Below are 22,293 nucleotides of genomic sequence, written 5' to 3'. Positions count from 1 at the left end.
CACCTTCAAAACATTCTCAGTCCAGACGAAGTCGGTCAAGAACCTCATCCCATCACCATAGAGATGAGACTTCATCCCGTCAACCTCGCGATGACCAACGCACCCATCCTGCGGCCAATGCCTGCTGGGTTTGCGGAGCAGTAGCACTACCTGCTAAACTAGTCTGTCAAGTCTGTCTTGATGAAGCAACTCGTGAAAAGGAATCGGATGCAAGGGAAGCATCCAACATAATAAGAGAGTCAGTGAAGGAATCTATCATGCAAGTGGCAGCCCACGAATCCATCAGACAGGCTTCAGTGGCCTCAACCTCTTATACGCCGCAAGATCTCTCCCCATCAGCCTCTCATACTCTTCAGGAAGAGTCCCCAGAAGAGGAAGAGATTCTAATGCCCACTTCGTTTGATTTTGCGCTTATAGATCCCTTCGCAAAATCAGTAAAAGAGGCAATCGGTTGGGAGGAAGAGAAAGAGGCGCCACGCAAGTTAAGAAAGTATTTTCCTAACCTGAAAAAAGACCCTGAAACCTTTCCTTTTATTGAAGAGCTAGAGGAGCTAATAAAGGATGAGTGGCAGAAACCAGATAAAAAAAACAGTCTGAACAACAGGATAGCAAAACTCTACCCATTAAGGGAGCCAATGGTAAACCCTCTAATTTCAGCTCCTGTAGTAGATTCCTAATTAATGCGTTTGGCGCGACATGTAACCCTCCCGATCGAGGATGCCGTAACCTTTAGGGATGTAATGGATTTAAAAATAGACCTCGATCTTAAGAAAGCCTATTCAGCAGCAGGAGGAGCATGCAGACCAGCGATCACTCTGGCAGCGGTCGGCAGAGCGATTACCTTTTGGGCAGCTAACATTGAAAAATTGTTGCTAGAGGCAGCGGACCAAGAAAAAATCATATCAGCTATGCAAGAACTCAGCCTAGCAGGAGACTTCGTGGCTGAAGTGGCCGTGGATATCATAAGATCTTCAGCAAGGGCAATGTTGGCTTCAGTAATGTCAAGGGGAGCACTCTGGTTAAAACCATGGGTCGCAGATGCGACTTCTAAATCTACCTGGTGTAGGATTCCCTACGACGGCACCAACTTATTTGGCCCTAAACTAGATACAGCAATTTCAAAAGTTACTGGAGGGAAGTCTGGCCTCATCCCTTCCGATAGAAGACCCAAACAAAGAAATCCACCGTTTAGACGCCAGTTGCCAGAAAGATACCGAGAGGCAAGATCTTACAAACCAGGAAGGGAATTCAAGCGAAACTGGCGAAATCCCCAATCGTCCTTTATGAGGGTGCAAAAACCTAAAGTCCCCAATTCAGGAGAACAGCAGAAGTCATTTTGATGGCATGCACGCCCAACCCGCGATAGTAGGGGCGAGGTTGAGGCGATTTACTCGGACATGGGAAAATCAAATAAGAGACTCCTGGACAATTTCCACCATCCAGGAGGGTCACAGATGGTCATTCAAACACAAACCTCCCAAAGACCACTTCAGACTGACCAGAACACCATCTTCTCTACCAAAACGAAAGATCCTGACCAGTTATATTCAAGAACTGTCGCAAAAACAAGCAATCATAGAGGTTCCTCAGGAACAGAGGGTTTAGGATTCTACTCTCCGCTTTTTCTAGTGGCAAAAAAGACGGGAGACTTGAGGCCAGCGCTAGACTTGAAAAACCTAAACGAAACAATTTCAGTCGAATTCTTCAAGATGGAGAGCCTCCAGTCCATATTACTAGCAATAGGAACAAGGGACTGGATGCTCTCGGTCGATTTGTCCGTCGCCTATCTGCATATTCCGGTGCACCAAACCTTTCAGAAATACCTACGCTTTGCAATAGGTCGTCAGCATTTCCAGTTCCAAAGCCTTCCGTTTGGCATATCGACGGCTCCCAGAACCTTTACAAAAGTCTTACTCCCGATCATAGCTCTCCTAAGAGAAAAAGGGCTAAGGGTGTTGCATTATCTCGACGACATCATCCTCCTGGCCGACAGCCAACAAATTGCCCTCCAGCATCGAGCAATTCTAATTTCCACACTTCAACAGTTCGGCTGGATAATAAATTGGGGAAAGAGCAGCCTGGTCCCAACTCAAAGAATGGTCTTCCTAGGCGCAGAATTAGACACCAGCTCCAATACGGTTGGGCTGCCTCAAGAGAAGATAAGGCCATTGATTCACAAAATAAAGAACCTTTTGGCGGCAGAACATCTTCCTGCCAGAATGTGTCTGAGCATCCTGGGCTCCATGTCCTCAACCTTCCTAATGGCCCAGTGATCCCAGTGGAACTCAAGGGTCTTTCAAAATGCATTCCTGTCTCAATGGAACGGGTCTTCAATGAAACAGCGAATAATCATCAGCCAGGCAGTAAAAAGATCAGCATGGTGGTGGACACAGGTCAGCAACCTGACACGCTTTCGTCCCATAGTTCCTCCACTACCAGAAGTAGTCACGACGGATGCCAGCCTCCAGGGATGGGGAGCACACTACCAACATCACGGAGCACAGGGACGTTGGTCTTTCCACCCACAGGGCATAGTCTCAAATGTCCTGGAACTCAGAGCCGCCTGGCAGGCTATTCTAGCATTCCGACGGTTCCTAGAAGGGAAAAGTGTTCTCTTATGTATAGACAATATGGTAGCGGTAAATTACATCCACAAACAAGGAGGTACCAGGAGCAGAACGCTCATGGAGGAAGTGCGACCCATACTCGAGTGGGCGCAGATCTACCTGACGGATTTGAAGGCGACTTATGTTCCGGGTATGCAAAACCAACTAGCGGACGACCTGAGCAGGATGTTTGTGTCGAACAACGAGTGGTCTCTCAGTCCCCAAGCCTTTGCTCTCATCACCCGCAAATGGGGGATTCCCGATATAGATATAGCGGCAACCCCAGAGAACAACAAGTGTATTCGATTCTTAGCGAGGAACAATTATCCGACAGCAGCGGGGATCGATTGCCTTCACCACCCATGGGAATTTCACCTAGGATATATTTTTCCTCCGATTCCCCTAATAGCCAGATTTCTGGCCAGGCTGAGGAACTCAACATCCACGGTCATAGCAGTACTGCCCTTCTGGCCAAGGAGACCTTGGTTCGCGACTGTATTACAGCTGAACACAGAGGAGCCGCTTCTGCTCCCGTTGAGCCCGGATTTACTCTCTCAGGGTCGATTCCTGCACCCAGCACCAGAACTTTTACACCTAACGGCATGGAGGTTGAAAGGGAAAGGCTGCTGGATAAGGGATGCTCACTCAGAGTAGTGGCCACACTGCAACAGGCCAGGAAAAGATCAACGAATGGCACGTACAACAGGATCTGGGAGAGATTTACCGCGTTTGCCCAGCAACATTCTTGGGATCCGTTCTCTCCTTCAGTCTATCATATCTTGGAATTCTTGCAGCTAGGCCTGGAAAAGGGCCTGGGTGCGAGCACTCTTAAAGTACAAGTCTCGGCACTGTCCGCAATGATGGGAACTAGATGGGCGTTAGACCCGCTCATAGTTCAGTTCTTAAAGGCATGCATGAAGATAAGGCCGCCAAGAAAACCAGTCTTTCCAACTTGGAATTTGTCCACCATTTTAGAAGCTCTATCAAAAAAAACATTTCTTCCCCTGGAATCAATATCCTTGTGGGATCTGACGCTCAAACTATCATTTCTGATCGCAATAACGTCTGCCAAGAGAGTCTCGGAGATGCACACTCTATTAATTAAAGAACCACATCTAGTCCTCTATCCGGATAGAGTTGTTCTCAGACCCTCAGAACGATTTATACCCAAAGTGACGTCTACCTTCCACTTTAACTCGGAAATCAATCTTCCAGTCTTCCTCTCTAATGAAGGTCATCCACACCCCTTAGATGTCAAGTCTACCATTGTTTCCTACCTTGAAGTTACTGAACCGTTCAGGAAGGTCAAAAACCTCCTAGTCATTCTGCATGGCCCTAGAAAAGGGCAAGCAGCTTCCCCAAGAACAATAGCGACCTGGTTGATTAAAATCATCAAGAGGACGTACATTATACAATCACTCCCAATACCGGATAGTCTAAAAGCCCACTCGACCAGAGCAGTGGCCACCTCCTGGGCAGCGTACTGCAGAGTGTCAGCGGAAACTATTTGCAAGGCAGCAACTTGGTCTTCTAAAAACACGTTTGTGTCACACTACAAAATAGATCCGGCTCAATTAACTACGGTTGAGTTCGGAAGATCAATCATTCAATCTAACTCCTCTATACCTTGTACCTGAGTAAATAAAATGCTCTAAAAGCACCCACCCATGTAGCGAGTTATTTCCCATTGTGTGTGCTGCCATGATGCGTCAGGAAAACGGAAAATGGTATACTTACCTTCCGTAATTTTCCTTTCCTGACGCATCCCATGGCAGCACACGGAATCCCACCCTTCTAAGGTGATAGTTACTGAGAATGCAGCGGTGGGCTCCTCTTCAAAACTTATAGCTAACCAGTCCTATCAGGTTGTGGAGGCGGAGTCACAACCCATTGTGTGTGCTGCCATGGGATGCGTCAGTAAAGGAAAATTACGGAAGGTAAGTATACAATTTTCCGTTTTTGCTACCTGCGTAAGACTTTTCTATCCTTTGGCTGGAAGTCTGGACAGCTAGGGGGTCAAGGTTTCAAAAATCTGTTCTTTTTTGCTCACTGCATAATACAGTTTCTGCCCAATCAACACTTTTTTGTAGCTGTTTGGTCACTTTTGTTTACTTTCATTCTCAATTAATTCCATCCTATTGATTTGCAGGTACTTTGTACATGTTCTAAATAGTCAGCATTCCTATGCTCTATGATCCTATTTCACATTGATTTTATTAAAATAAAGACAGTATATGTTTGTTATGCTTATTTGTGTTTTCAAAATGGCATACACATAACAAGGTGTTGGGAGTATTCATGGTCATATACAAGGTTTTCAATACAAAATTTGAGGTATATGTTGAGCCAGAGTTACTAGTAGGAAGAATAGAAATGCCATTTAGGTTGCAGAGACAAAAGGGTGTCTTTTTCCTGCATAGCTACTGGGCACAGTTATGCAAATTTCCCTGTTTGACCACTTGACACGATTAAGAAGTGCTGATCAGTGGAGCTCTGCCTTACCATACCTAGAGGTAAAAAGGTCCTTTAATATCACACCCAACTTACAGGATTCCTTTTTTTGTTTTGGGCATAGTTATTGCTTCACAGAAACTCACCACTGATTGCTAACGATTGAGACGTCTGCACATTTTTATATGTATTCTCACTGTTGACATTTTACATCATATTCATGTAAATAAATCCATAAAATATTATATAAGTGCAATTGTTTTGTTGTGTGTTGTTTAAAAGTTGACTTAATTCTTTTCATGATGTTATATCTACCAGGCATGGCCTGAAGATGCACTTCAGAAGGTGGCAAATCATTTTCTTGACGATGTGGAAATGTCACAGGAAATCAGAAACGAAGCTGTGTTCATGTGTCATCACTTCCATCAGAGTGTTGTTGCACTCTCAGAAAGGTATTTAATTAAATCTGCAGCATAATAACTGTTTACCTGAACATTCAAAACCGATGCTTATTGCCAAGCAAATGTATGCTCTAAAGAACAGTGCAACGTTTTGTTGTTTTCACTGAGAATTTTGTGTGTCATTACATAAACCTGTAAGACTGATTTAATTGACATTTAATTCATTATTATTGTAGTGGTTACTGAGTAGATTGAAACTGCAAGCTTTCAATACAACTCATATGTTTTCTTTGGACATGTGAAAGGTACCTGAAAGCTTTTCATTAAATTCACAAATACTATGTGTGCTTAAAAGTACTCTTGTCTATACACAAAATAACTTTGTTCTTTATTTTGCTGCACCACCAATGGTTCTCAGTAACCATGTATTAGGTTCAATACGTTTTTATTGTTTTAACACATATTTAAACAGAAAGAAGCAAGAACTAGGCCAGGTGCCTGACATCAGGTGTTCTGGTCTACAAATTTGAGTTATACATATAAAAAATATAGTGCATTCTATTGCATAGGCAACTTGAAATTGTGTCTTTGAGGTAAAGTTTCAAACATAGTGCTGACATTCGTCTAAGTGCCATTTTCTATCGGTCTGGATGGCCCTATGGGAACCTGCTTGGTCCAGAGGCCGAGGAAATCAATGTGTTTAAGCTGGAACATTGGGAAATATCAGAACAACAGTGGTGAAGTATTTCCAAGTCTCTTGAGTGATGGAAATGCTCATATAGGGAGATCAGAATACATATGATTTTGTGGTGTAGCTATAAATAGCTGAAAAGAACAAGTTAGGGAAAGATGGATGCAATAGCAAAAGAGGAGAAAGGAGCTGAGGAGAGGAAAGGCTGTGGGGGTACAAGAAGGGGGGGGGGGGGGAAGGGGGGTGGAGAGACAGCGAGCCTCAACCTAATGGGGATTTTACATTCCGGGGTATGAGATCATGATTATGGGGTAATTTGGTCTCTCAGGGAGTATTCGTTGCTGAGAGTCTATGTTTTAGTTTGTCTGAAGTAGAGTGCCTCCAGATGCTCCAGATGAAGGAAAACTTTGCATGTTTGTCTAATGCTTTGGCTTGCATCTCCTCCATAAGCATTGTATTATTTATCTCACCTACCCATTCTATAAGGGATGCGGGGGAGGTAGTTTTCCAGTGTCTAGGGATTAATTGCCACCCTGCACTGAGGAAAAATTTTAAGAGGTTGTTTTTTGTGATTTGACAGTACCAGCTGATATGGAAAAGATGGCAATAGAAGGGGAGGGCATGAGCCGTTTATCGTATATTTCTGTATAGATCTGGAAGATTTGTGTCCAAAATGGGAGGAGTACATAGCATTCCCACCAGATGTGAGCGTACGTACCCTTTGCTGAGTTGCATCTCCAACAAATGTCAGTGGTTGATGGGAACATAATCCTGAGGTTGGTTAGCACACGATACCACCTCGACACCAGTTTATAATTTTTTTCATGAGTGTAGCTCGAGATGGATGATTTGTGAAAAAGGGGGAGGCTTTACCCCACTCTGCCTCTGTTATGTCTCTCCCAAGTTCCTCCGACTAGGTTTTAGTGTATTTAGGTAGGGAGCCATGAGTGTGGTCCAGGATCAGTTTATAGATCAGTGATAATGTGTGACGAGGAGTTTCTGAAAGTGTGCATAACTGTTCAAAACCAGTCAGGGGCCTGTGTATCTGTTTGGAGTCATGGAGACTTTTACAGTAAGAAGTCAGGTGTATACGTGTAAGCCACGTTACCTTGGAGGTTGTATTACTTTGGTTAGTCACAAAGGTACCTAGGGTATTGTGAACAAATTGTTGTGCTGTGGGCCAGGAGTCTCTGTTGTAGTCATCTATGATGTTGATTGACTTGCCTTTTGGGAGAGCTGGGTTGTCGAATAGGGGGATGATGGGGCTCAGTTTGGAGCATAGCGAGTAGCTCTCTTTTTTCTATGGTACCAGATTGCCAAGGCATCTCTAATGAGGGGGAACAACATTGAAAGTGGTTTGTGAACCCAATCATAGCCCCATAGAAGTGCTCGAAGGTCGGCCAAGGACAAGTCTTGTTCCACCAGGGTGAAGGCTTTGATCCGAGGGCGGGGGGAACCACTCCAGGATGTGGGAGACCACTGCTGATGTCTGATAAAGCTCAAAATCTGGAAGGCCTGTCCCGCCTTTAGTGGTGGGGGAGCATAAGAGTTTATGTTTCAACCTTGGGTGGTTCCCCCTCCATACAAATCCATACAATCACTGCGCCAAAGAAAGGTTCAGAGCTTCTGTTTTAGAGATGTTTAGTTATAGTTACTGAAACAGCCGAACCGGTTGATCTCTGCAAGTATGGATGGTACACTGGTGTGGGGTAGAGTCTCATAAAGGAGCAGGTCATCCGCATATAGGGAAAGTTTACAGTGGGAGGAAGGGGTTTGTATACTGTGTATGTTAGGGTTAGCTCTAATAACTTGGGCTAGATGTTCAATTACCAGGGCGAACAGGAGTGGGTAGAGAGGACAGCCCTGCCTGGTGCCATTAGTGATCATAAGTTTTTCTGATTGGGTACCGTTCATCAAGATCATGGCAGAGGGTTTGGAGTATAGGGACATGATGCGTGAAAGCATTTTCAGGCCTAGTCCTAGCTGGGAGAGGGTGGCATGGAGAAAGGGCCAGCTGACCCTGTCGAAGGCCTTTTCTGCATTACAGGAGAGAAGGTAGGTTGGTATATGATTGTGTTGCGCATATGCTATGAGGTGAGTGGTTTTGGTGGTGTTGTCCCTGGCTTCTCGTCCAGGGACAAAGCCCACCTGGTCTTTATGTATTTTCTTGGGCAATAGGGGTGAGAGACGATTTGCCAGGATCTTTTCATATAATTTTAAACCTATATTTAGAAGGGATATCGGTCTGTAGTTGGAGCATAGGGAGGGGTCCTTACCTGGTTTCAGAATAACTACTATTTGGGCTTGAAGTAAAGTAGGTGAGGGGGCAAGGGTTTCATCTATGGCATAAATGCTTTTGCTAGCAAAGGTGCAAGTAGGGATTCAAACGTCTTGTAAAAGCGTGAGGAAAACCCGTCTGGGCCAGAACTCTTACCATTTTTAAGGTTTTTTATGGCAATTTATCAAACTAAATGTTTGATGGTCTGTATGATGTCCTGTCTGCAGACTAAGTCTGATAGCAGGTTGTCATTCAACCTCCAGGATGTCCTCTTCTTTTTCCATAATAATATTTATTTATTGTCCGATGCACAAAACAGAGAACGTAAACAGTGACCGGGGTATTACATGGTACAGATTGTTTCACAAATCTGAGATACAGATAGATAACATAGGCATAACCAATATCAAATTCAAAATATTAGGTTGTACATCGGTCATTTAACAGATTGTCTTATTTAACCCTTTCAAGGTAAGTATTGAAGGAGTATTATAGCACCATTCAGAGGGTAAGGGTTATGAGCAAAAAGAGAAATAACAGAAAAGAAGAAGGGGAGAGAAAAAGGAGAAAGGGATAAGAGGAGAGCAAATGGGGAGGGAGGGAGGAAAAAAGAGGCACGAGGGGGGAAGGGAGGGGGGGGGATCAAGTTACACAGAGAATAAGCCCTACAATAGTGATGCAGGGGAGAAAGGAACAGTAGGAGGGGGATTGGTGAGGTAATAGGGAAAGAAATGAGGGTGGGGGAGGAAGGGAACAAGGTCTTCCCCCCTGTCTCCACCCTGCCCCCCCGCCCCGGCGCAGCTTCCTCTACCTTCTATCCCCTAAGGGGGAAAGTTGGAAAGGTTCAGGGGTTATATTTGCCAAATCGCTGAGACAGTTTGAAGTGTGTCCAACAGGCCCATGTGGTCGTAAATTTTTGGATTCGCTCCTGCGATATATGGACCAGCTCCTCCATCTCCTCTATCTTGGAGATCCTACGAAACCACTCTCCAATCGTAGGGGCGGATGTGGATCTCCAATGTGTTGGAACGCACAGTCTAGCCGCATTCACCAAGTGCATTGCCAGTGACCTGTAGTATTAGTTTTTAGTTAAGTGGGTATGGTGTAGGAGGTATTGAGCAGGGGAGAATGTTAGGGAGTACGTCGTAATGTGTGTAATAAGATCGTGCACCTCCTTCCAATATGGTTGAATGAGATCACATTCCCACCATACATGTAACATAGTCCCTTTTGCCTTTCCACACCTCCAGCATGTATCTGGGATTGTCAGAGAAAATTTATGTAGGAGCGCCAGGGTCCTGTACCAGCGTGTTCAAATTTTATATCCATTCTCTTGAATGGCTACATTAAGGGAACCCTTATGTACGTATTCATAGATACATGTCCAGTCCTCTTCTGTGAAGGTCATCTGCAAATCCTTTTCCCATTTCGTGCGTGCTGGGTCAGTGGGACAGGTAGCATCATCTATAAGCCCGTTGTATATGTAGGAAATGAGATGTCTCAGCGGGGGAGCTCGGGTACATAATTCCTCAAATGGGGTTAATGGTCTTGTCCATGTCTGTGTTGTGCCCTGGGTGGAGAGGAAGTGTCTAATTTGTCGGTATGTCCAGAAGGGGAAGGAATGGAGAGGGGACAAGTCTACTAGGTTCTCATATGATCTAGGCGTTTTACCTGTATAAAACTGGTACGCTAGTATTCTGTCGTGTGGCCAGGCTTGGTTAAGAAAGGATGGTGATAGCCCTGGTGTAAAGTCAGGATTACCCCTCAGTGGGGTTAATGGGCCCGGGATTGAGGAAATTGACGAGGTTTTAATTGACCGTTCGAAGGCTCCTAATGAGGCTGAGATGAGAGGGTGTCCTACTATTTTCTGTAGCCAATGTTTGGGTAAGATCCAGGGTAGGGACTCTAGTGGGATTTGGGAGAACTATTTCTCTAAGGTGACCCAGACCTTTCCCGCTCCATGTATATTCCAATCCACGAGCCGGGAGAGGTGACTTGCTAGAAAATATTTGTGCAGATCCGGCAGCCCGATACCACCTCTGAGTTTTAGACGCGTGAGACGGGAAAACTTAATGCGTGGCGGTGAGCCCTTCCAAAGAAACAGTGTGCACATCCTCTTGTATGCGGCGAAAAAAGAGACCGGAAGGCTAATAGAAAGACATTGTATAATTTGGAGGAACTGTGGCAGGGTTACCATTTTTAAAAGAGCAGCACGGCCGAACCAAGATACATTAATTTTTCCCCATTCCTTGAGGTCGAGTTGTGCTTTTTTTAGAACCTTGCTAAAGTTGGCGCTATATAAGTCCATTAAATTAGTAGTTATATTGATACCTAAATAGGGTATAGCCCGTTGGTTCCACTGGAAAGGGAAGGATGTCTGACAACGTTCCACCTCCCGTGTTGTGAGTGAAATGTTTAGCGCTTGCGATCTCGCATAGTTGATCTTTAAATATGACAAGGACCCAAAGTGTTCTATATCTTTGAGCAACCCTGTGTCTCTGTGGTGGTGAGCCAATGGTGAAGGTTTAATGCCCTGATGGTGTTGTCCCTGGCTTCACGTCCAGGAACAAAGCCCACCTGGTCTAAAGAGATAAGATTCTGTAGAAGTGGGGACATTCTATTGGCTAAAATTTTTGCGTAGATCTTAATGTCCAGCAGGGGGCGCAAAGCGCGTCTGTTCTGCAGTGTAGTTGGTGACAAGTCCTGAAAAAGTTTAATCTCTACACATTATGCTGTACAAGGCCTCTTTCTCTGGCTTTTCTTAAAATTTCTTCCTTGAGAGGAAAATTCACTATACAGCATGTGACATCTCTTGGGGGCTCATTATCCCTGGGTGGTGGTCTGAGGGCCCGGTGTAACCGTTCCATCTCGATTGGGGAGTCTGGTGGCCGGTCTAAGAGGTCATTAAAAATGGCGCATATAACTTGGGGTAGTGAGCCCACTTCCATGCCCTCGGGGACCCCCCTCACCCGAATGTTATGTCTCCGGCCCCTATTATCAAGGTCCTCGACCTGACGGTGGAGATCATAAAGATATGAGAGTTGGGCATCGTAGGTGTGCTGCACTTGCCTGATAGCAGCTGTATGGAGCTGCGTAGTTTGCTCCACATCTGATATGCGGGCCGCCACTGCCTGAATGTCCATCTTCAGGTCTAAGATTGCCGCTTTCAAGGTGCCTGTGATGTTGTTAGTGATATCGGATGCTACGTGCTGTAAGTCCGATAGGTTCACTGCAGGGCTGAAGCGATGAGACCGAGTGTCTCCTTCCTCAAACTGGAAGTCTGAGCTGTGACTAGGGGAGGTAGGGCCTGAGGCCTGTGGTGTCTGTGAAGCCTCGTGGTCGCCTGACCGGAGTGTACGGAATATCTCCGGGATGTTCCGGCTGAGTTGTGTGACCAGGTCTTTCGGTGTCCGGGAGGCAGAGACGCTCCTATTAGACTTCCCCATCATGGAAAGAGGCGACAGTACCCCGTAAAAAGCTGATTATGGTCCTCGGGTGGCAGGAGCTCTGTGATCAAGCGGCCATTCCGGGATCCAGCCAAGCCACGCCCCCAGGATGTCCTCTTCTTGTGTGTGGGGATGTTCCCCAAACTCGTGTGTATGGGAGCATGATCAGACCAAAGGGTGAGGCCTATGGAGGTGAAGAGGGAGTAATCTAATAGGGATTGGGAGATGAAAAAGTAGTCCAGTCTACTGTAGATAGAGTGTGCCGGGAAATAGTACATGTAGTCTTTGGTGGTGGGGTGTAGTATTTTCCACACTTCCACTAGGGATAAGTCAGATAGAAGTGTTAGCATTTTGATCAGGGAGGCCGGGGAGATTGAGGACTTACCAGTCGAGGCGTCGAGATGAGGTATCAAGGTGGCATTGAGGTCACCTCCCGGGATCATGTTGGTTGTGCTAAATCGTTTCAAACGAGAAGTCACCGAGGAGAGGAATTGCAGCTGATCCTGATTTGGAGCATATATGTTAATTACAGTATAAATCATATTCATGTATGACAATTTAAGAAAAACATATCTTCCTAACGGATCAATATAGGTGTCAAGGATATCTTGTGTGAATGAGGCATGGAATGCAATAGAAACCCCCTTGGATTTTGCTAATGGGTTGGTACTGTGAAACCAGGTGGGGTATTGTTTATGGAGAAATTGTGGAATAGTGTCCGATCTAAAGTGAGTTTCCTGTAGGAGAAGGATTTGGGTACAGGGTTTATGAAAATGATACAGTATTTGTCTTCTTTTTTCCGGGGTATTAAGGCCCCTGCAATTTAGAGAGGAGACTTTCAAGGAGGCTTGTGTTGCCATAGGGGAATTGATTTGGGGGGTCGGCAAAAGTTAACATTGGTGAGACTCGCTGTCTCAATGGAGAGGGTGTAAGGAGGTAAGGGAGTAGAGCGACATCTAGTGGTGAACAGGTAGAAGGTAAGAATAGGAAGTGGTAAAGAAAGAAAAGCAGAAGGAGAAAAAGAAAGCCAATGCCTCAACGGCCATACTAATAATGTTGTGGTCAACATGTCAGCTAAGACCACTATGGGCGCTGAAAACCCTAAGTGGGGGGGGTCGCGGTCAATGCACAGAGGGGCCCGCACACACCAGGCAACATCTATAAACTTCTTTTATGAACATAACAGCTCAGGACCCTGCATTGCTGTGTGTATTTTTAACATCTGTAAATGAGTATCTAGGAGGACTAGTCCTAAGGAGATACACTATAAACCTGACAGCATGCAGGGTCATTTACTCGGCTTCTAAATATAACTGTATTGTGTAAAGGGGTGGAGGGGGGGTGGAGGGAGGGGAACAGGAGGGAACCTGTAGTGGGAGGGGGACAATAATTACAAACAGGGGTACCTCTCATTTAGGAGGAGATCCTATTTCTAAGGAAAAAAGTCAAAACCTGTATGTAAAAAATAAAGGATGGGTTAGCAATGTAATGCCCCAACAGAACTGTAAACAGGGACGGCTTCACTGGTCTGGTGCCTGTGAAGAGAAATGTGGTTAGTCAGGGAGCAGGCGGCAGAGGTTCATCCATCTGTCGCCTTGGAGGCTTCCGATTTAGAGCGTTTATTCTTCTTGGATTGTCTTTGCCAGCCTGTGGTGACCTGGAATCCAGGAGTAGCTGCATGAAGTGTCCAATCCGGTATAGGGATCTGTGGTAGCTCAAAGGTCCCGAGGAACTTTGGGAGATCACCCAGCATGCGGAATGTCGCTGACTTCCCTTCGTGAGATGCAAAAAGGTTAAATGGGAAACCCCAACGATATTTAATCTGTTTTGCTTGAAGAGCTCCGGTGAGGGGTTTCAGAGCACACCGCATGTCCAGGGTCAGCTTGGAGATGTCTAGGAGTAGGGACACTTGGGTGCCGTTGAAGTATATGGCCTCTTGGGCCCATGCTGCTTGCATAATGGCGTCCTTAATCGCATAAAAGTGTACTCTGCAAATAATGTCTCTGGGATGTTCCAGGTTTGGATTCTTAGGGCCAAGGGCTCTGTGGATACAATCGAGTTCCAGAGGGGCCTCTTTGTCTTTTTGGAGCAGGTCGTTAAACATGGCAATGACTGCAGGGGCCAGGTCTTTAGTTTCCACAGACTCTGGGAGGCCACAGATGCATATATTGTTGCATCTGGCCCTGTTCTCCTGGTCATCTTGGTGGTACATTAATTGCTGGATCTGCAGGGAGTGCTCATGTAAAATGACTTCATGGGATTGTAGTGTGGAGGCAGTCTCCTCTACATTGTGCTCCACTTCTTCCAGTCTGTTTGTAACATCTCTGCGTAGCTCTGTTATCTCTTGCTTGTATGAGCGCTCAAGTCTCTGTGCACAGACTTCAAAGTCATGTCTGGTAGGGAGGGCCTTAATGTAGGCTTCCATGTCCCATCTACCAAAAGACCGGTGCGATTCAGGGGAATGGCAGGCAGAACAGACAGAACCGTTATCAGAGTCTGCGGGGGACCTGGCACGCTGTCTGGTTTTCATGTGAGGTGTGGAGCGCTGTGAAGCAGCTCCTTGTGAGGCCGCGTGTGTGCCTGGGGTCCGGGCCGGCACCCACTTGGATGAAGGGGGGCCGTGTTGGTTCTGTCCTAATCGGGTGAAAAATGGGTCGATTTCCCCTTCTATGTGTGAATCAGGGGTACGGCGTCCTTCTCCCCATTACCGACCTTTGCGCTGGTTCTGAAAAGTGCTAAGAGCCTTGTTTAGTCCGGTGTGTGCGGGAGCTCCAGGAAGACACGTCCTACTGCTCCATGCGCTTGGCCACGTCCCCAGTAACCATGTATTAGAACAAAAATAGGTCTACTAGTAACATTACATAGCTTTCCATCGGATTTCTGCTTTGGGCAGCAAAGTATGAGTTCTATAATACCATCTTTGAATATTTTTAATTTTGAAATGATTGCCTCAACTAACTTCAAAGCTATGTCCTACAATTTGTTACACTCAGGGCTATTTTTCTCGGAGAATAGGTGCAGGAACTCCCTCCATCTGAGTCACCCCTTCTCTCTGCCCCCTACCCATCTCTGATCACCGTCCCTTGATTCCACCCCCTACCCACCTACCAGTACTGCACCTTTTAGAGAATCCAGAACCAAATATCATTTTGTGGTGCTAAATCATTTGTATGGAACATGTTAATGATAAAAAGAAAAGCAGTAAAATAGATCCCCTGCAGCCAGCAACAATAGAATCCCAGCAATAGACACAACAATAGACTCCCCAGCAACAATGGACTCCACCCCAACAATAGATTCCCAGTGAACCACCCACAACAAAATAGCATACCCAGTAACAAAATATCCACCCAAGCAACATTAGACCCCCTCCCCAGCAGCAACAACAGATCTCCCAGCAGCCAACATCAATAGATCCTCCAGCAGCCAATACAAATAGACCTCTCCCTCAACAGTAGATCCCTTCCAGCAAGACCCTCCAGCAACAATAGATTCCCCATCAGTAACAATAGACCCTCACACAAAATCAGATCCCCACCAGTGACAATAGATTCCCCAGAAGCCAACACCAATAGACCCTCCAGCACACCACACCCCATGCTATTACATACATTCAGTGCTGGAGGTGCCGGAACTGCGTTCCCCCGCATTCCCGCTGAAAAAAAGCCCTGGTTATACTTAAGATAAAACTGAAGTTAACATTCAAAAATGGTAACAGGTATAGGTATTTAGCAAAGGAAACTTTATAAGTGTCTTCTGCCAAAAAAAAAAAAAACAATTGGCTGTTGTAGCAATGATTCTTTAAGGAACTACTGTGATGTTTGGATTGTCCTGCCCTTCTCAATGATAACCTGCCCTTACACTTGACCTAGCAATACACCAATGCATTAATGGTAATACACGGGATTTTTTTTAAATAGCAATTATGCCTTGTTGTAAAGGAACTTGTTTGTGGGATTGAAAAGGATTGACAATCACAGGACCAACACAATATCAGACACCAGACTTTGAGGTGAATAGAGATTGTGTTGGTTCCTGTTGATTGCCTGTGAATGGCCCTGCCATAATGTCTCAGACAATTAAAACAAGAATGGATGGAGGAAAGAGTCTGCTTAAAATAGATTTCCTCTGGCAGCAAACAAGATCTAGTAGGAACCAGCAAGATCAGTACACCTGGATTGCCAAAGGCTTCTCACCACACAGATGCCCTTTGGATATCTGACTGATAGCAATCGGTAGCTTAATAACTGTTTCAGCAGACCGGGTGTCAACGGATGCAACATAGGCTGCAATCTCCCCAAGCTGGGAGACGATGGCTGCAGAACAGATCACTCTCCCTCTATGGCTGCTGGAACCACAGGGACACATATGCTACTGCAGGATGCCAGCCTTAGAGACGAGTATCCTGCTGTGCAGATAGTCTATGTCCCTGGGTATCCAGTTCACTGCAAAACTACATTTTCTGGTCCTTGAATGCCCCCTATGGTCACCTATAGCTCTTGGCTTCCTTGACGCTGGCAGACACTTTGACCCATATAGTGGTTTGATTATAGTATACAATATTTCAAGAGACTTGGAAGGCTTGTACCGCTAATGGACAGCATCCCTGAAGAAGCCAGGAATATGGGCAAAACATGCTGGGAATTCCATTTCAAAGTGCTGTATCCATAAAATTGTGTTGAAATGTACTTGCCATAATTGTTTTTTAACAATTTTTCATTCTGTCTTTAAATAAAACATTTTATACTACTCCTTGAGATCACTGGACCTTATTTTGCACCTTAAAAATCCCAAAACTATTAATATTATAATACAGGGTTTATATAGTGCCAACCATTTAGGAAGCGCTTTTACTACATAAGGGCAGGCAGTACAATACAGTAGGAATCAGAGATGTAAAAATAAATAAAAGAGAAGGCACCACCATTTAAGTGTATCTGTTTAATAAAAGTGAATAAAAGCAAGTATAAAAGATTGCACTCACAAAACTCGAAGGCACATGGGCAAATCATCAATCACAGGTAGCCAGTGTTATCTTGTAGAAGTCCAGAGGAGGCTGGATGGGATGTCCATGACTCCTACTGTGGATGGAGGTGTCCGTGACTCCCGTTGTGGATGGATGAGAGCGTGGCTGATGGTAGGCTGAAGGCGCTCTATTCAGCAGACTGGCAGGCACAGAAAGCTTCAGACGGATATAGGCAAGTATCTTCAGTATTAAATGAGAGAGAGGGGAAGGACTTGTGGCTGATGTTAAAGTGAAACTCTAGACTACAGTTATTTTCTAGAGTTCCAATTGCATGAAATGTCTATATGTATAAAATGATATAAATAATAATATTTATAAACAATTACAAAATATATATATTAACTTAACTAAAAGTGAATAATAATAATTATAATTATAATAATAATAATTACCCCAAGACATTACACTTTCCCCTTTTATTAGTTTTTATTTCTTTTTTTGAATCTTCTGTCTGCTATAGGTTACTATAGTTTGCACATATGTGTTCTTTGCGGTGCCTTGTGCCCGACACAGTGTGATTAAGGGAAATTTTTCAGCACAGAGATAACAAAGAGTCAGATCCTACTGTACTGTGTTTAACTGTTGAAATAATTATTAGGACATATTAAGAGCAAGAAATAGGTTAAAACAAGCTGAGTATCATGAAGATAAAAAATATATTATTAATAGGGATGAGCCCAATGTTCGAGACAAACATAAGTTTGACTCAAACATCGGGTGCTCGCTGGTTCGCCAAACAGCGAACAATATGCACTGTTCACGGCAAATTGGAAAGCCGCAAAATGCCATTAAAATCTATGGGACACTAACATGAAAAACCAAAAATGCTCATTTTAAAGGCTTATACGCATGTTATTGCCATAACAAGTGTTTGGGGACCTGGGTCCTGCGCCAGGGGACATGTATCAATGCAAAAAAAGTTTTAAAAACTACACTTTTTTCAGGAACATTGATTCACACAGTGTTCACATAGGGGGGGATCTGGAGGTCCCCTTGTTAAAGAGGGCTTCCAGATTCCGATAAGCCCACTGCCCACAGACCCCCACAACCACCGGCAAGGGTTGAGGGCATGTGGCCTGGTATGGTTCAGGAGGGGGGCACTCTCTCATACCCCCCTCTTTTCCTGCGGCCTGCCAGGTTGTGTGCTCTGATAAGGGCCTGGTATGGATTTTGGGGGGACCCCACCCCATTTTTTTAAAATTTTGCCTCATGGTTCCCCTTAAAATCCATACCAAACCTGAAGGGTCTGGTATGGATTTTAGGGGGACCCCTACACCATTTTCTTTTTAAATTTTGGTACAGGGTTCCCCTTAATATCTATACCAGACCTGAAGGGCCTGGTAATGAACTGGGGGAGGAACCCATGCCGTTTTTCTCAATGATTTTTATCTTTTTTTTTTTTTTTTAATTCTTTATTTATCATTTTATAACAATAACAATGCATTTCCCTACGGGGATAATTCTTCATACACATCCACATTAAAATCTATAACAAGTGACAGGTTATCCCCTCCTACCCCCCGACCCACTCTCCCCTTCCCCCACCCCTCAGGACAATGCTTGTCGAGGAGAAAGTGCTTACACGATTATGCTGGGCCAACAATCTCCTTCAGATAACCCCGGGTCCCTTTAAACTTGATCCAAGCTGCCCATTTCCCTAAGTGATCCTCCTCTTCAGGTTCGACTCCTCCCTTGTCTAAACGCTCAACACTGTATACCTCATTAAGGCTGAACAACCATTCTCGAGTACAGGGGCTCGAGACGTTCAGCCAGTTCGACGCTATCTGTCTCTTAGCTACATCGAGCATTATAGGGATCAGGGAGGTTTTGTAGTTCTTTACCGAGTCCGAGGTCCAGTGGAAAAGGCAGACCCATGGGTCCTCTACTATTACTTTCCCTGTAATGTCTTTTATCAAACCTAGTATTTTTTTTCAGAAGATTTTTATGGTAGGGCACTCCCACCAAATATGGGCCATTGTTCGTGGGGTTGAACAACCCCTCCAGCAAGTGTTTGATTTAGTCTTATCCATTTTGCTAACCCTGTCCGGGGTGGCATACCATCTAGCAAGGCATTTAAAGTGGCTTTCTGTTCTTCTGGTGTCGACTGCTACGTAATGGACCATCCTCAGGATCTTATCTATCACCGTTCCACTACATTGTGACCCCAGTTCCTGTTCCTACTTTTTAATGTATGGGGGTGCCTCCAGCTCCCCCTCGGTTCCCAGGATCTTGTATATTTGCGTTATCTCCCCTCCTGTCTGTTCCTTTGCACAAAGCTGCTCAAACGGTCTGAGCTCCTCCATGCTCCTGAGAGGTTTCGGGAGTCTCTCAATGAAGTGGGAGAGCTGGAGGTACCTCCACCTATTCATTACCCATAGATTAGGTTCTATACTTAATTCTGAAAAAGTGCGAATTTGCCCCTTGTTTAAAAAGTGTTTCAATCGTACAGAGTCATCCTTCAGCCAATTCCCTCCCACCTCCCTCCTCCCTGGTTCAAAAAAAACGTTATTTTTCATGTGTATCAGTGGTGAGTTATATGACCATTTGTTCTTGAAGTGTATCATATCTAGGGATGAGCCGAACACCCCCCGGTTCGGTTCGCACCAGAACCCCGCGAACGGACCGAAAGTTCGCACGAACGTTAGAACCCCATTGACGTCTATGGGACTCGAACGTTCGAAATCAAAAGTGCTCATTTTAAAGGCTAATTTGCATGGTATTGTCCTAAAAAGGGTTTGGGGACCCGGGTCCTACCCCAGGGGACATGTATCAATGCAAAAAAAACTTTTAAAAACGGCCGTTTTTTCGGGAGCAGTGATTTTAATGATGCTTAAAGTAAAAAAAAAAAAGTGAAATATTCCTTTAAATATCGTACCTGGGGGGTGTCTATAGTATGCCTGTAAAGTGACGCGTGTTTCCCATGTTTAGAACAGTCCCTGCACCAAATGTCATTTTTAAAGGAAAAAATCTCATTTAAAACTGCTTGCGGGTTTAATGTCATGTCGGGTCATGGCAATATGGATGAAAATCAGTGAGACAAACGGCATGGGTACCCCCCAGTCCATTACCAGGCCCTTTGGGTCTTGTATGGATATTAAGGGGAACCCCGCACCCAAATTAAAATAAGGAAAGGTGTGGGGCCACCAGGCCCTATATACTCTGAACAGCAGTATACAGGCGGTGCAAACAAGACAGGGACTGTAGGTTTGTTGTTAAGTAGAATCTGTTTGTAATTTTGAACATTTTTAACGTGTTTAGCTCCAGCCAAAAAATCTTTTCTAAGCTTTTTGGAAAACATAGGGAAGGGTTATCACCCCTGTGACATTTGTTTTGCTGTCTTTCCTCCTCTTCAGAAGATTTCACCTCACTTTTTTGTCCCAATGAAAAATGTTTTTTGAAAATTTGGGTTTTTTTGTGGAACAAGGATTGGAAAGCATCAGTGGAAAGGAGAAATTGTTTTCCCATATTAACTCTTACAGGAGAGAATTTCCCTTCCTAGGGGTAGATTTCATCTCACTTCCTGTTGTCTCCTTCAGTTTGCAAATAGGAGTCGTTTGTAAGTTAGATGTTTGAAAGTAGGGTCCTGCCCTATATACTCAGCAGAAATTTGGGCCTTAGGTGTTGCTGTGGCCACAACACTGTAAGCCCTCACAGGGCCCTGCTGTGAAATATTAGATCAAGAATTGTAATTACATGCCCCTGTTGAACAGGAGCTGAAAAATTAGGCCTTAGGCACTGGTGCTGGTGCCACAACACTGCAACCCCTCACAGACACTCTAGTTGGAACGCAGGAACGAGCCCTGCTGCAAATTATTGCTTCAAAAATTGTAATTACACGCCCCTGTTAGACAGGGGCAGAAAAATTGGGCCTTAGGCACTGGTGCTGGTGCCACAACACTGCAACCCCTCACAGACACTCTAGTTGGAACGCAGGAACGAGCCCTGCTGCAAAGTATTGCATCAAAAATTGTAATTACACGCCCCTGTTAGACAGGGGCAGAAAAATTGGGCCTTAGGCACTGGTGCTGGTGCCACAACACTGCAACCCCTCACAGACACTCTAGTTGGAACGCAGGAACGAGCCCTGCTGCAAAGTATTGCATCAAAAATTGTAATTACACGCCCCTGTTAGACAGGGGCAGAAAAATTGGGCCCTAGGCACTGGTGCTGGTGCCACAACACTGCAACCCCTCACAGACACTCTAGTTGGAATGCAGGAACGAGCCCTGCTGCAAAGTATTACATCAAAAATTGTAATTACACGCCCCTGTTAAACAGGGGCTGAAAAATTGTGCCTTAGGCACTGGTGGTGGCGCCCAGAACCAAAAATGTTCTTACAAGCTATCAGCGTGATGATTGAGGAGGAAGAGGATAATTACTCAGGGATAGTCACTCAGCATCAGCATAGGCAGTCTTTGAAGGGATCTGAGATTTCAAAAAAAATTATTCGGTTACATCAGCATCAGGTGCTTGGTAGCTGGTGGTGATCCAAGACTCATTCATTTTTATGAAGGTCAGCCGATCGACCGAGTCGGTGGACAGACGCACCCTGTGATCGGTTACCACGCCTCCAGCAGCACTGAATGTGCGTTCCGAAAGAACGCTGGATGCAGGACAGGCCAGTAGCTCAATTGCATACTGTGCAAGCTCTGGCCAGTGATCCATCCTCAAGACCCAGTAACCCAGAGGATTTTCGGTGGGAAAGGTGTCCAAGTCTGATCTTGCCCCTAGGTATTCCTGCACCATGTAAAACAGACGCTGGCGATGGTTGCTGGAACCGATCATACCTTGGGGCTGCGGACCAAAAAATTGTCTGAACGCATCGGTCAGACGGCCACCTTCTCCACCGCTCCTTCTTTGACTGACCGAAGCCTCAGCAACACGTTGTCCAGAAACAGGAGTTTGTAACCTCCCAGTCTCTGGGAACGCGTTGCACAGACCTTTCTGCAAGGCCTCCCGAAGATGTTTCATCCTCTGCTCCCTCTGCGATGGCAAGATAAGGTCCGCAACCTTACCCTTGTAACGTGGATCAAGGAGGGTTGCCAGCCAGTATTGGTCCTTCTCCTTGATACCACGAATACGAGGATCCTTACGCAGGCTTTGCAGGATCAGGGAGGCCATGCAGCGTAGGTTTGCTGAGGCATTCGGTCCGGAGTCCTCTGGGTCACTAAGAACGACATGGTCCGCAGCCACCTCCTCCCAGCCACGTACAAGTCCATGTGTTTCTTGGGACTGATCCCTTAAAGACTGCTGCTGATGCTGAGTGCCAGGCTCCACCTCCATACTGACACAATCTTCCTCCTCCTCCTCTTCCTCCTCGTCCTCTTCCTGTGTGATCGGCGGGCACGCAGGAACACTGTCTGGATAAAGGGGGCCTTGAGAGCTAAGGAAGTC

General features: G+C 45.3%; 1 protein-coding gene across 1 annotated transcript in view; it reads left to right on the top strand.

Annotated features, from left to right (window-relative positions):
* Nucleotides 1-22,293, top strand: part of LOC141133958 (dynein axonemal heavy chain 3-like) — a 3,453,856-nt gene that overhangs the window by 2,433,626 nt on the left and 997,937 nt on the right. The window contains exon 52 of the mRNA XM_073623563.1: nucleotides 5,376-5,509. Coding sequence (XP_073479664.1) covers nucleotides 5,376-5,509 — 134 coding nt within the window. The remainder of the gene's footprint in view (nucleotides 1-5,375; nucleotides 5,510-22,293) is intronic.

This window comes from Aquarana catesbeiana, linkage group LG03 (genome assembly GCF_042186555.1).
Source record: "Aquarana catesbeiana isolate 2022-GZ linkage group LG03, ASM4218655v1, whole genome shotgun sequence".
Lineage (NCBI taxonomy): Eukaryota > Metazoa > Chordata > Amphibia > Anura > Ranidae > Aquarana > Aquarana catesbeiana.
This window is presented reverse-complemented; position numbering and strand designations above follow the sequence as displayed.